This window comes from Octopus bimaculoides, chromosome 1, assembly GCF_046866305.1.
Source record: "Octopus bimaculoides isolate indiv1 chromosome 1, ASM4686630v1, whole genome shotgun sequence".
NCBI lineage: Eukaryota > Metazoa > Mollusca > Cephalopoda > Octopoda > Octopodidae > Octopus > Octopus bimaculoides.
Window position 1 is genome coordinate 26,225,419 of NC_142928.1, and position 16,746 is coordinate 26,242,164.

Consider the following 16,746-nt stretch of genomic DNA (forward strand, 5'->3'; position numbering starts at 1 on the left):
GCAGCATTAATTTTGGCGGGAAAACTTAATTGGGATACATTTTGAACGCACCTCGTATGCACATATAAATATATATTTATACAACCTGGCTTTCTATGTTGAACAAGTGTATTTTATCATAATATAGGGTCGATTCAAGCCTTATAAATGAAATTAGCTTAGCAGAAACTCTATGTAGGCCTGTCAGGTTCATTCTCTCTCAAATTGAAATAAACAGTCTTGTCGCATATTTTGTCCGACGAATTCTTCCTGAGACTTGCTTTAAGGGTACATGAGTTTATGGTGTATTTAGCTTCTAATTTAACGAGATCTTTAAGCTGATCAAACAATTGACTGTGTGTCTTAGAAAACGACAGAGACCCATACATTTAAGTAATATTATACTTTGTAAAGAGTTTTACATTAGTCCTGTTTTTTTTTTTATAGTGGAACCTAGTCTTGCCATGATCAAGCAGAGTTGGGATTCAAGCTATTCTAGTAATGGGAACGAAATACTATATCACGGGCTACATTACTCAATGTATGTTTATTCTAAAACGGTTGTGTGATCTGAAAAGAGTCTGACTGTTATTTCCAGCAATTCGAATGACTTTAAATGATTATTCCCTCTTTGTATCATATTATTCCCATATTATGACATGGAGTCGAAAATCTTTTTAAAACGACCTTATGTTGTCGAATGGCTAGAAATAACAGCCATATATATATATTTATGGCGGGCTTCGTTCAGTTTCTCTCTACCCATCTAGAAAATTACAAGTTACAAAGCTTTGGTTGGCCCGAAGCTATAGTAGAAGACACATGCTCAAGGTGCCACGTAGTGGTACTAAATCCGGAACTATGTGGCGGGGAAAACCACCTCACGCACATCCACGCATGCGCCTATATGTGTTTGTGTGTGTGTGTGTGTGTAAGAGAAAGGATAACGTTCCTGATAACTGAGACACATTGAATCAGAGGTTCAAGTTGATAGAAGCTCTCTATGGACAACAATACAACCCCATGCACATAGGAGCCAGGAAGGTGCCTTTATTCGGTCGCTTTAATGAACAAAGATAGAAGATAAAATGATGTTATGTTAAAACCTAAACCATTGACCTCATAAATAGATAAATAAAAAAATATCATGTATTATCAAGCTTAGTACACTTGTACTATTTTAGTCCTTTATCCTTTTTTATTCTTTTATTTGTTTCAGTAATTTGACTGCGGCCATACTGGAGCGCTGCCTTTAGTAGAACAAATCGACCCCAGGATTTATTCTTTGTAAGCCCAGTACGTAATTTATCAGTTTCTTTTGCCGAACCTCTATGTTACGTGGATGTAAGCACACCAACGTCGGTTGAAAGGTGATGGTGGGAAGGGACAGACACAAACACACAAATATTTACACACACAGACACAGACACACACACACACACACACACACACACACACACACACATATATATATATATATATATATATATATATATGATAGGATTCTTTCAGTTCCTATCTACCAAATCCACTCACAAGGCTTTGGTCGGCTCGAGGCTATCGTAGAAGACACTTGCCCAAGGTACCACGCAGTGGGACTGAACGCGGAACCATGTGGTTTTAAGTAAGCTATTTATTCCATTTTATTTGCCGTAAAGGCAGTATACAGAGTAGTTGCGAGCTAAACAAACACGTTAATGAACGAAAACGACATGATAAAATGAATAGACGAGAGACGTAATCCAACGCCCACCGATTGGATTTTTCTCAAAAACATACTTTCTTTTTAGAAGATCAATATGCTGTTTCAAACCTCTTAGAAAACGGAGGCACTAAACTTCTTACTTAACATGTTTTTTTTAAAGGAAAAAAAAACATACAATTGAGGTTTTAAACCACTACAAATATACAATGCATTTAAATTAAATAGGATGAGGTTTCAAAGCCTCTTACTATTTGACACTAACGAGGTTTTATCACCTCTTACTCATCAATATATCCATCATTATCTTCAACGTCGCTTGTGATCCCATACCCCGTTATTTTCCGTGCCTCATTCAAGTACGAGACATATGTCATGTTAGGGTCACCCGGACGTATGCGACATTCCACTTTAAGTTTTTTCAGCTTTCCCAACACGGACAACGCTATGACCTCCACAGCTATCTGCGGAGGCTATTCGGGGTCCCATGTGCAGGCCATATCTATTGTCTCTTTGTATTACGCCACTATTTTTCCACCTCGCCGTCCTTGTAGAAGAAGACAAGTAATCCTTCGTCTTTAAGAGTGGGAGTCGTTTCTTCCACCATCGGTGGCACAATTCCCACCGACCAAGGCTGTTCTCCCGTCGGTGGCGCAACTTCCACCAACGGACCTTCGTTATATGCAGACAGCACATCATCATCCACCTGCAATGATCCGTTGTTCTTTCTTTTTATCCTTTTCTTCCTGACTTCGGGAGAGTGGAGCTCTTCCGCTTTGTCCGGAATCTCTCCCCCACCTCCCGAAGCCATAGGGTCCTTCAACGGGCAACCATTGTTGCCCGCTTTCTTCAGCCTCCTCTCTCTTTGTCCGGGTAGGGGAGGTGGCTTCCGGTAACCGTTCCAGGAGCTTACCATGGTCCTGGGGGCAATTTTTCATGTGGCCTCGCTTCAGGCATGAGTGACACTTGAGGGGACGTCATTCAAGTCTCACTGGATACCTGCCGCCAGCCATTTAAAGAAAAATCTGGAAAAACCAGATCTGTTGCAGCCGATGGGGTCCACAGGGTCAAAATCGCTTTTGACTCTACCCAATCGACCGTCGGCAATAACCTTACGTTTAAGAGCCTGGGCACGCTATCTACTATCCCGTCGGATGGTATCTTCAATCCAACCCGCCTCGGTGCTTGGGGGTAACCCGCATACCCAGGCTCTTATTAATTTCCTCCCGCAATACGACGGGATGAACAGAATCTCATTGCCGTCTAAGCGCTGGCTCGCAAAATTGCGAGCCTCTTCCGGGGTGTCCAACAGCAATCACACCGTTGCATGCTTGACACCGCGGGACATGTATTTCACGGAGGAGAAATAGTCTTTCAGTTCTTCCTCTATAGTTAGTTTTGAGAAGTTCAAAAACAGTTCACACAGACAGTGTACCAAAAATTAATACCGAATAAAAATAGAAGGAAAGCAAAATAAAAGAGAAAGAAAGAATAAAAACTGAAATTAAAATAATGAGAAAAAGAAGGAACCTAAATTTAGAAAGAAATTAAAGATAGAAGTGAAAGATAAAAAGAAAACTAGTACACAAATAGAACAGACAGGGAATCTTTGGTACCGTATAATACTCCAACCAGGTAAATCCAGTAGTCAGGGTTCTTCTCGATTGTACTTCAGTTAGGTAAACTCCACAGGGTACACTCCACAGGATACAACAACATTTTGTGGCGAAATACGTCCAAAAGAATGTACAGGTTATTTGGCAAAAAAAAAAAAACGCCACAGAATTTTACCCCAAAAAAACGTTTTCACAAAAAAATTCCCAGTCCAACGTAATAGCGACGAGAACATGCCCACCAAAAACGACGTTAGAGAAACACAATATCTTTGTTTGCTAAAGTGAGCAACAATTTAAACAAGCAGACAAAATTGCCCCAGAGCTAGGCAGAAATTTACTGAAAAAATTCCCACCCAGCTCGAAGAACAAAAACAACCTACCATGACGATTTCGTTTTTTTTTTTTTTTCAATTGACGGAGCCAAAAGCTCGCGTCCTCTCTTTCACTCTTTCTCTCTCTCTCTCTCTCTCTCTCTCTCTGGAAGCAACAGACCAACTAGCGACGCATGCGCCAAAGTAAGCAAACTACTTTATTTCATTTTATTGTCTATGAAAGCCGTACATAGAGGGTGTAACTGTGGGTTGGACAAGGACATGATGATAATGGAATGAAAGAAATGGTTGGTGAGAGAAGCAACGTACCTCCGCTTTATTCGGAGGATCTTCCTTCCCTCCTGCAGCTTTAGGACCCTTCCTTGGGCAACCATTGTTGCACAACTTGTTTCTTTTTCTTTACTTTCTTCGAGGAGGTTTCCACTTCCTCGACTGCCTCCATATCTTCCTTCAATGAGGGAGCGGGGCCACTACTTCTATTAACTGCTCCAGGGCCCTACCTTGGTCCTGGGGACAGTTTTTTTTAATTTGGCCTTGTTCCAAGAACAGGTGACTGTTGGGGAGGAGGCGTCCCTCAAGAATCACTGGATACCTAGAACCGGCCATTCTCAAAAAATCTGGGAATACCAGATTCTTGGCTGATTGGGTCCACAGGGTCAAAACCGCTTCTGACCCCCCACCCGATCAGCCACAGGTAGAATTTTAACATTGAGTAGCTTGGCTACACTGCCAACCAGATCCCGGTGGATGGTGTCGTCTATCTACTTAGGTTCTATTTCGAGTGGCAGTCCACGGACCCAATCTCTTGTTAATTTCTTCCCACAGTATGTGAGAAGAAACAGAATCTTTTGCCCTTCTCAGGGCTGGCTCGCAAACTTGCGAGCGACCTCAGAGCTGTCAAACAGCAATCACACCGTTGCGTACTTAACACCCCTGGCAATAAACTTAATGGTTGGCAGATATTCTGCCAAATCTTTTTCAATTTCAACTTTGGGAAAGACCGTAATGGTGTCGAGTGACTTAGAATAAGTCCTCAACACAACCGTTCTCTCATTTAAGTCTTTTAACCACTGCTTGGGTGGGACAATCTCCCATTCCAACGCAGTGTTACCTTCTTTGCCAGACAAAGGTCCAATAAATAGTTCACAACAAAAAGTCTAAATAAAGTCCAAGAAAAAAAAAGAGCAGAAAGACGGATCAGAGAACAAGAAAGAAGGAAGACCGTTCAAGTCACGGCAACATACAATTCCGGCCAACCGATAATCCTGGTCAACAGGTATTCCAAAAAAATGTACTCCAAAAAGGTACTCCAAAAAGTTACTCCAGAGTCACAGCAGCAGGAACACAAAAAAATCCTCCACAAATTGGTAGAATTTTCCAAAATTTCAAAACTTTTCGGAGGCGAGATACGCCCCCAAATTAACAATTATCACAACTGAGTCACTTAGAGCGACTACAGGCAGACAGATGTTCGGGACCCAGTGAGGATTTCTTATTTGAAAAACGAAAAACAATATCAAGCAACAAAACCCCACTAAATCCCCCCCACCCCCACCCAGGCAAAAAAAAAAACAGATGCCTACCTTACAGTCGCACCTTCAAAAGTTCTTCACTTAAGACGGCTGCGAAAGACGTCTTGACAGCGTTCAATGTGGAAGCAACCAACTCATGCATGCGCAGCAAGCAAGCTACTTACCACACAGCCACTCCTGCGCCTATTATTTCTTTACTTTATTAAATAGATTTCGAAAGTTTGTATGCAAGTCAGGTATCACCATATGACATTTCATTGAAAGCATGTATCAAAACCGAAAGCAGTTGCTGTAAACTGCTTTTGCGCTTCTCTTTCCTTGCCTTACAATTTATTTGTTGACATAGAAATAACGATGTTTTGTTTGCCATCTAGGATTATACTTTTAGCGCTTGTGGATCAAACAACTAAATAACAAAATAAAACAGCACTCTTATATACACTTATAAGTACATATTTATTTCCGTAGAACGATGCTTTGTTTACAATCTGGGATCATGAATTTAGCGTCAGTGGTTCAGACAATTAAACGGCAATGACATAAAACTGTAGCTTTATATGTACTTATAAGTACATATTTATTTTCGTATATGTCACGTATTGTAAACACGTTACACAGAAATCATCGAAAAAGGTTGCCGTCATGTTGTAAAATCATTCTAATGTGAAAGAATAAAGAGTATTATGTCAAGCTAACTCTATTAGAAAGTTGGCAAGTAACTATTTACATTACGATATCGTATCGCTTTCTTTCTTTCTTTCTTTCTTCGTTTATTTCTTTCATTTTCGCTCTCTCTCTCTCTGGAGATTATATGCGTGCGCGCTTGTATGCATAATACGTACATGCATACATACGTATGTATGTAAGTACGTACATACATACATGCATACATGCATACACACATACTTACAGACATACATGCATACATACATACATACATACATACATACATACATACATACATTCATACATACATACATATTGCCAACTGATCACCCTCTAGCAGGAATTAAAAGGTGTCAATGAAAAAATTCGACATCAGAAGAGAATAACCAAGAGAGAAACAATAAACAAAAAAGTTAACCGGAGCAGGCAGCAGTGTAGAGAGACATGAAAGTAAAAGCATTGAACATCAAAGAAGCTACTTCACGAGAAAGACATAAACTCCTTCTCGAGAAAATTCTGGAGCGAAGAGATGGAGTTTAACCGAGATACTCTGTGGTTGGAAGAAATTCGAAGACGTTTTTTCCCTTGCATAACATCCAAGCATTGATAGTGATACCCTTGTAATTGTTATCCAGAAACTTCAGGATGGAAAAGCAGCTAGAAGAGACTTGATTGTTAGGTACTCCTACAAGAAGCTAACCTTCTACCGACTGTATTTTAGCAACCTGTACCAGCAAGCTGTCAATGGGAATAGCAGAATACCAGACTGACTAGCCTTGGTAGAGACAAAACTGATACCAAATGACAGACCCACACCCACATGGCAAAAGTCTAATTGCATGCCAGAACTTAATGCATAGCATATATACAGCATGTTTAAACATCTTCCTCCAAGACAGTTGTGAAGATAATAACGTCATCAGAGCAGAATAAGCAGCTGGGAACAAGCGAAACGGGCTGATTACTACCTAGCTCAGATACCAGGAAACCCCAAAATGGCTGAAGTTCAAAAAATAGTGCACATGGGAACTGCCCAAATCCTACGTAAAATACTGTCTATGTGATCTCAAATTTTAAAACAAACACATAATTTTCTTATGGTTTCTTAAACATTTTCTAGAACAACACTATGTTCAAATCGAAATATATGGTACCCTAGGCATGACACCTACATGAACTTCTAACTTGTTGTCTCTTGAGGTATCTGGGTGAGACTTGGATCCAACTTATACAAATGCAAAGCAAAAGTCAAACATAAAATAATAATAATAATAATAATAATAATAATAATAATAATAATAATAATAATAATAATGATATATCTGTATATATATGAATTATGTGAGGGTACATCGTCATTCCTTCATTCAGCTGAAACGGAAGCACACTCTAAAATATTTGGGAAATAATACGTTTTATGGGAGTTAATTGTTATGTCTGGTCATAGAGTAACCATAGATCTCGCAACAATTGAGTGCTTAGACGTGTAGGCGACAACGTAGACACAAACAACCAAAAGTGTACAACATCTCTACAACTGGAGGAAAAACTAAGTCACGGTCAGTTAGAATTGTAAACAAAAACCCTTACCTCAATGGAGTACAAGATGACAATCGCCACCAGCTTCACTACTGTAAACTTTTTAGAAATAAAGTAAGACCTGGGCTTCTGTTCATCCAGACCCTATTGCACACCAAAGGAGAGGTTTACCTATATCACACAGCATCCAGTTATCAACTATCGTGTTTAGGAACCTAGTGAAGGAATCAGTAAGATTGCAGATCTGTTCAAAACTCAAGAGGTTTTCGAAGAAACAGCCACTTATTACAGCGAGGCACAGGCATCCAGTTTAAAGAATCCATCTCCTATATACCGGACCCAAGCACTCGCAATTGGAAGCATCACAGTAATGTCGTTTGGATTGCTCCACTCTTTTCTCTCAACGTTAAAACTTCCGTAGTAAGAATTTTCCTTAGATTGGTGGATAAGTACTTTACAGTCACACATATACAGATGAATAGCGATTATTATAAAGCACAACTCAGTTGTGGGCCCTACATTAAGAAGAATTTCATAAGCAGCGGCAGCATCATCATCTACGATATACATAAATTGCGTAGTAGAGAGTCGATGCGAAGCCGAGGTGTCGTGTTTGGGGCTGGGCTAGTGGCCGGCACTAGCTGCCAGTGTAACAACCTAAGTAGCAACGAGAGTTACGCTGACAACAGCAGCAATGACAACAATGGTTGCGGCTACGGTGATGGCGGTTGCAGCGCATCAAGTAGGGGAAACAACAATATCAACAGTTATTACAACAACAACACCAGCATTGCAGCTGTAAATGACTGCTACACCAGTAGAAAAGAAGCCACCGAGATCATCCCTAGGAATATCAGCGCCGGCACTATCTCCATTGATAATACCGACTTCAGGCACAGAGTTAAAGAAAGAAACATTAGCGGAGGTAGCATATCCAATGCACAGACAAGAAAATATTAGGTTGAAATGACCCCTCATTTAAGCAACATCTGAAGAACCATAGGTCCACTGTTATTTTAGCGGAAAGGTGCAACGTCACGCCCCTGACCAGCCAAGAACGCCACTTAAAACATGAAAGAACCACACAGATAGGTAAATAGACGCCCCTTGAACAGCTGGGCCCTGACATAAATGGGAACAAAGAAGACAGCAATACCTAAAACTTCGGTTGTCTCGGGAAATTTCTTCAAGTGTGAATATAGTACATACTAAAATCTATTTGTGTACATAATCCCATTCTTCAAGTATAATAAGAAAATATTTATGTTACGAAATCTCTATTTTTATAATCAGAAGTATTGTTTCAATTGCCTTTGCCTAACTAATTTCAGAATTATTAAAATTAATGTCCAACAATAGCAATTCACTGTTTGATGAAATAAAAATACCTACCTTTCCTGATCCGTATTTGTCTTGGATGAACTGTTCTGTACATTTCTGACTCATCTGTCGGCAATTATTATGAAATGTAACGGTACGATGCACGTAAATTTACAAGCTGATAAATAAATACGACAAAGACATATATCATACGATTGCCGACCGATTTCTATTGTATATCACCTGATTTTTTATTAATCGTCTGTTCTTCAGTATCCTTGACCTCTGCCTGTCTTTGCATTTATATGCATCCGTAGATACATATTTTTTTTTTTACACCAAACGCTGTTGTAAGTGTTTGTGCACGAATGCATGTATGCATGTCGTTCTCTCTTTCCCTCTCTCACTCTCTCTATAACATTCTCTGTGCATATATATATATATATATATATATATATATATATATATATATATATATATATATATATATATATATGTATATATCAATACATATTTATATTTGGTTATACATCTTGTGGTATGCAGTTTAAAACCCATACACTGTATTCGGCAACCTCATGTCATTAATAGTTTGGATATAATCGCCATTAGTTTTACTTCAGAATTTCCTTCATGTTCGTAGAGTTTATTGAACATGAGAGAAAGAAATGGAATCCGTGTGAATTTTTATTATTCACGACGATCCTATCGACACATCATGCACTGGTTTCGGCTTTTCTGCATCTCACCCGCATCAGAGCACAAAAAGACGAAACATTTAAATTTCAACATTTAAAACACGCATCATTGATTTCGTGAGGAGAAAACAATTAGTTTTAAATCGCTGAAAGAGAAATAAGTAGCAGCAGTAAGTCTATTTGTCAACGTAAAGTGGCTATCCTGATTAGGTCAGTGTTGCTACCTTTTTTAGCCACAGGAAAACCTCTTTTCCTACTAACTATCGACGCAAAACTTTGTCCTTATGCTGCAAACAAGGGAGTTAATGCCCCCACTCAGACTTAAATGATATATGCGGACCAAAGTTTTCTGGGTTATTTCACTTCATCGGCATAGGATAACCGTTGGCTAGAGATGGCAGCACTAAGTCTTGCTTGAAGCATATAATTTTAAATTGACATACTGTTAATGAGCTCGTAAGGAGAAAAAAAAAACAATTTCTTTTAAGTCTCTGAGCGAGAAATAAGTTGTAACAGTATTACAGAGTACAATCTATTTGCCAACGTAAAGTGGCAGTCCTGATTCAGACAATCTTACTACATTTTTTAGCCCCGTGGAAAAGATGTTCTTTTCCACGGGGCAAAAAGTTGGTAACACTGTCCTGATGAGGACTGCCAGTTTACGCTGGCGAATAGACTTTAAATCCTAAATTTTATTTTAGAATTCATGGGAGCAACTGTCTTTGAAGACTCAAACTCTCGTTGAATGCTCGTTGAATGCTCGTAATGAGGAGCAGATAGACAGACGACAACTGATTAAAGGGTCCTTTATCTGACATAAATGGGAACAAAGGAGACAGCAAAAATCCTAAAACTTTGGTTGTTTCGGGAAATTTATTAAAATGTGAATAAAATACATACTAATATCTATTTGTGTACGTAATCCCATTCTTCAAATATAATAAAATATTTATGTTTCGAAATCTCTATTTTTATGATGAGAAGAATTGTTTCAATTGCTTTTGCCTAACTACTTTCATAATTAGTAAAATTCCTGCCCAACAACAGCAATTCACTATTTTGTGAATTAAAAAGTATCTGCCTTTCATGATCCGTATTCGTTTCGGATGAACTGTTCTGGACATTTCTGACTCATCTGTCGGCAATTATTAGGAAATTTAACGACACGATGCAGAGAGATTTACAAGCTGGTAAATAAATACGACAAAGACATATATCATACGATTGCCGACTGATTTCGACTGGATATCACCTGATTTTTCATTAATCGACTGTTTTTCTCTGTATCCTTGACCTCTGCCTGTCATTGCATTTATTTACCTCCATGAATACATATTCGTTTGAAATAATTTTTATCTATTACACATACGCAAGCATCCTTTGAGTTACGATAGCTTATATTACGAATTTTCATAATTACAAAGATTGTAATAAAGATAACTAATTTCGAGATGCAATCTTTAATTTCGCATTTAGGATAATTTTAGACAATTTGAAAAATAGATTTTTTAAAACCCCAAACGCATTTGTGAGTGTGTTAGCTCAGGTCAAAGGATAGCTTAAAATTCTGGAGAACTATGACAATTATATTTTCACACGTACATGTATGTATGTTATGTTTGTGTGTATGTATGCATGTATGCATCTCTTTCTCACTCTCACACTATGCATGTATATATATATATATATATATATATATCAATATATATCAATCGATATTTTATATTTGATTACACACCTTGTAGTATGCAGTTTAAAGCCCGTACAAAGTATCCAACAACCTCATGTCATTAATTGTTTAGATGTAATCGCCACTAGTTTTACTTCAGAAATTCCTTTGTGTTTGTAGAGTTTATTAAACATAAGTGATAAGAATGGAATTCATGTGAATCTTTATTATTCATGACGATCCTTTCGACACACAATGCACTGGCTTCTCTTTTACTGCATCTCCTCACGTTGCATCAGTGCACAATAGGTCGAAACATTTAAAGTTTAACATTTAAAGACACACATCACTGATCTCGTAAGGAGAAAAAACAATTAGTTTTAAAATTTATCTATTGCCAGCATATTGAAAAATATTTTTAATACGAAAATTATAAACAACACATAAATAAATGTAATATAAAAAAAATTCCTATGCAAAATATGCCGAGAAAATACACTTTAAATTGTCAATAACCATATATAATTCATCACTAAAAGCACTCGTTTCGAAGCAAGAATACAAAAATTTCTAAAAAATTCCGTTGTTACCGAATCGGTCAGATTTCTGAGTTAATTCATAAGACCTTTTCTCGCCATTAGCGGTAAATACGTTAAGAAATAAATGAAATACTTATTTGTACGCATGGAACAAGAATACGCATTGACATGAGTATATTTAACTTTGGACACTGACGAAATTTTTTGAAAATTTTATCCTATATTAGAGGTGAATTTAATAGCATTCCCTTCCGAACTGTCTCTTATTCTCTGTGAATTTTCAGTCTGATGATACATGCCTCCAGGTGTGGTGCAAAATTTCTATTTGGATGGGGCCACCTCCATTGATACGCAAATAGTTAGCGGTGTTCTGCAAGTCACTGTTTTGGGGCTACTACTGTTCATAATGACCCTCTCAGACATGCACTCAGTCACACACAGAGCCACGATCACAAATTATGCAGATGATATAAAAGTCTCACAGGTAATACAGAACCCTGAAGACACTATGCACCAGCAATGTGAGCTGGATGAAATATACAAGTGGGCTGAAAAGAATAACATGCAGTTTAATGCTGAAAAGTTTCAAGCCTTATTCTATCAGCATGCAAAACTAAATGCAATACCCATTAAATACACGGGACCTGGGGAGATTGCAATCTCAGAGGCACAGTCAGTACAAGACATGGGTATTTACATGAGTAATAATGCATTCTTTTATGTGCATGTTGCTAAATTGGTAATGAAATGCAGGCGACTGACCGGATGGATTCTTAGAACTTTTAGAATAAGAGATCAGGAAACTATGATGGTTCCGGAGAACACTTGTCATAAGCCACTTTGACTATTGCTCTCAATTATGGTCACCAACCAGAGTCAAATTAATCTCAGAACTTGAGGCAATCCAACGAAGCTACACGAAGAAGATAGCCTCTATGCAGCATATAAGGTATTGGGAAAGACTCAAGAGATCAAAACTCTATTCCTTAGAGCGTAGGCGAGAAAGATATGCCATAATATACATGTGGAAGATCCTCGAAGGACTTGTCCCAAACTTTGGCATCGAAAGTTACACAAATAAAAGAACTGAATGCCACTGCATAGTGCCAAGGGCTCCAAATTTGCCATCAAGATGTAGGACAAGATATTGCAATAGCCTGGGCTTCAGAGGTCCACAGCTCTTCAATATCCTCCCGAAGGACCTGAGAGACCTGCATGGGGTGGATGTAGGTATCTTCAAAATAAAGCTGGACCGCTTCCTGTGAAGTGTCCCAGATGAACCAGCATCGCGGCAGGAGGTGCAGATGAGGGCAGGAGGTGCAGATGAGGGCAGGAGGTGCAGATGAGGGCAGGAGGTGCAGATGAAGGCAGGAGGTGCAGATGAGGGCAGGAGGTTCAGATGAGGGCAGCTGCATCAAACTCTCTCATGCACCAAATGTCAATTCCTGTAGTAAAAATTCGTGAGGTAAAATTATGTAGGAACACCAAATGGTGGTGCCCCAGTATGGCCACAGCTCATGAGCTGAAACTAGATAAAATGAAAAAAAAAATGAAATGAAAAATGAATATATATATATATTAGTAGAAAAGTAGAAAAGAAGCCACCAAGATCATGTCTAGGAATATCAGCGCCCGCACTGGCTCCAGTGACAACAACGACTTTAGGCACAGAGTTAAAGAGAGAAACATTAGCGGAGGTAGCATATCCAATACGCAGACACGAAAATATTAGGTTGAACTGACCCCTCATTAAAGCAATGTTTGAAGAACCATAGGTCTACTGTTATTTTAGCGGAAAGGTGCAACATCACGCCCCTGACCAGCCAAGAACGCCACTTAAAACAGGAAAAGACCATACAGATCAGTAAATGGAGACCCCTTGAACAGCTGGGCACAGACATGGGATCAAAGGAGACAGAAATAATCCTAAAAGTTCGGTTGTCTCGGGAAATTTCTTCAAGTGAGAATATAGTACATACTAAAATCTATTTGTGTACGTAATCCCATTCTTGAAGTATAATGAGAAAATGTTTATGTTTCGAAATCTCTATTTTTATAATGAGAAGAATTGTTTCAATTGCTTTTGCCTAACGACTTTTATAGTTAGTAAAATTCCCGCCCAACAAAAGCAATTCACTGTTTTGTGAATTAAAGAATATCTGCCTTTCATGATCCGTATTCGTTTCGGATGAACTGTTCTGTACTTTTATGACTCATCTGTCGGCAATTATTATGATATTTAACGACACGATGCAGAGAGATTTCCAAGCTGGTAAATAAATACGACAAAAACATATATCATACGATTGCTGACTGATTTCTATTGGATATCACCTAATCTTTTATTAATCGTCTGTTTCACTCTGTATCCATGACCTCTGCTTGTCTTTGCATTTATATCCATAAATACATATATGTTTCAAATAATTTTTTTTATATATTATACAAATGCAATCATCCTTCGCGTTACGATAGCTTATATTACGAATTTTCATAATTACAAAGATTGTAAAAAAATAGAGAATTTCGAGATGCATTCTTCAATTTGGCATTTACGCATAATTTTTGAAAATTTGAAATATAGAGTTTTTTAAACCTCAAACGCCAATGTGATGATTTTTTTTTAGCTCAAATCAAAGTATAGCTAAACATTCTGGAAAACTATGACCATGATATTTTCACACGTATATGAATGTATGTTTGTGTGTATGTCTGCATGTAAGCATCTCCCTCCCTCTCTCACTCTATGCATGTATATATATATATATTAATAGATGTTGATAGATATCAATGGATATTTTATATTTGGTATGCAGTTTAAAGTATCTAATTTAAAGCCCGTACAACGTATTCGGCAACCTCATGTCATTAATTGTTTGGATGTAATCGCCACTGGGTTTACTTCAGAATTTCCTTTGTGTTCGTAGCGTTTATTAAACATGAGAGAAAGGAATGGAATTCGTGTGAATCTTTATTATTCATGACGATCCTTTCAATACATCATGCACTGGTTTCGCTTTTACTGCATCTCACCCGCGAAGCATCAGAGTGAAATTTCTATTTGGATAGATCACACACACACACACACACACACACACACACACACACACACACACACACACACACTCACATACACATATATATATTTATATGTACGTGTGCATGTATGCGTAAGTGTGTGTGTTTGTGTGTATGTATATATATAAATCGTCATTGGTTCATATATCTGAAAACGGAACACACTCTAAAACATTTGAGCTGTAATGTATTTTAAGATGTTAATTATGTCCGGTCATAGAGTGACCATTCATTTCGCAAACAATTCAATGCTTAAACGTATAGGCGACAACTCAAAGTCCAATGAACGTAGGCGTACATCATCTCTACAACTGGAGGAAAAAGTACGTCACGGTCAGTTAGAATTGTAAACAACAACCCTTACCTCAATGGATTTCAAGATGACAATTGCCATCAACTACACTATTACGAATTGTTTAGACATAAACTAGACCAAGGCTCCTTTTTATACAGACCCTATTGCTTACCAAACCAGATGTTTTCCTATATCACACAGCATCCTGTTATCCGCCTATCATGTTTAGGAACCTAGTAAAGCAATCAGTAAGATTGCGGATCTGTTCTGAACTCAAGAGATTTTCGACGAAACGGCCACTTATTACAGCGAGGCACAGGCGTCCAGTTTAAAGAATCCATCTCCTATATACCGCAGGCAAGCACTCGCAATTGGAAGCATCACAGTAATGTCGTTATGATTGCTACACTTTTCTCTCTCAAAATAAAAATTGCGTAGGATGAATTTTCCTTAGATTGGTGGACAAGCACTTCACAGTAACACAGATACAGATGATTAGCGCTTATTATTGAGCACAATTCAGTTGTGGGCCCAACATTAAGTAGAATTGCGTGAGCATCCCAAACCAGTGAGCAGCGGCAGCATCATCATCTACGATATACATGAATTGCATAGTATGGGGTCGATGTTAAGCCGAGGCGTCGTGTTTGGGCTGAGCTACTGGCTGGCATTTGCTGCCAGTGTAACGACCTAAGTAGCAAAGAGGGAGTTACGTTGACAACAGCAACGATGATAACTATGGCTGAGACTATGGAGGTGGCAGCTGCAGTGTATCAAGAAGCAGAAACAACAATACAAACAGTTATTACGGCAACAACACCAGCATTGCGGCTGGAAATGACTGCTACACCAGTAGAAAAGAAGCCACCGAGATCATCCCTAGGAATATCAGCGCCGGAACTGTCTCCATTGACAACACCGACTTCATCCACAGAGGTAGCATATCCAGTGCAAAGACAGGAAAATATTAGGTTGACCTGACCCCTCATTAAAGCAATGTTTGAAGAACCATAGGTCTACTGTTATTTTAGCGGAAAGGTGCAACATCACGCCCCTGACCAGCCAAGAACGCCACTTAAAACAGGAAAAGACCATACAGATCAGTAAATGGAGACCCCTTTAACAGCTGGGCACTGACATGGGATCAAAGGAGAGAGAAATAATCCTAAAACTTCGGTTATCTCGGGAAATTTCTTCAAGTGAGAATATAGTACATACTAAAATCTATTTGTGTACGTAGTCCCATTCTTGAAATATAATGAGAAAATGTTTATGTTTCGTAATCTCTATTTTTATAATGAGAAGAATTGTTTCAATTGCTTTTGCCTAACTACTTTTATAGTCAGTAAAATTCCCGCCCAACAAAAGCAATTCACTGTTTTGTGAATTAAAAAATATCTGCCTTTCATGATCCGTATTCGTTTCGGATGAACTGTTTTGTACTTTTATGACTCATCTGTCGGCAATTATTATGATATTTAACAACACGATGCACAGAGATTTCCAAGCTGGTAAATAAATACGACAAAAACATATATCATACGATTGCTGACTGATTTCTATTGGATATCACCTAATCTTTTATTAATCGTCTGTTTCACTCTGTATCCATGACCTCTGCTTGTCTTTGCATTCATATCCATAAATACATATATGTTTCAAATAATTTTTTTATATATTATACAAATGCAATCATCCTTCGCGTTACGATAGCTTATATTACGAATTTTCATAATTACGAAGATTGTAAAAAAATAGAGAATTTCGAGATGCATTCTTCA

General features: G+C 38.2%; 1 protein-coding gene across 1 annotated transcript in view; it reads right to left on the bottom strand.

Annotated features, from left to right (window-relative positions):
* LOC106868531 (interleukin 17-like protein) overlaps positions 1-8,833 on the bottom strand; it is a 63,911-nt gene extending 55,078 nt beyond the window's left edge. The window contains exon 1 of the mRNA XM_052965869.1: positions 8,759-8,833. Within this exon, the coding sequence (XP_052821829.1) occupies positions 8,759-8,812 (54 nt within the window). The 5' untranslated portion in view covers positions 8,813-8,833. The remainder of the gene's footprint in view (positions 1-8,758) is intronic.
* Positions 8,834-16,746: the final 7,913 nt, after the last annotated feature.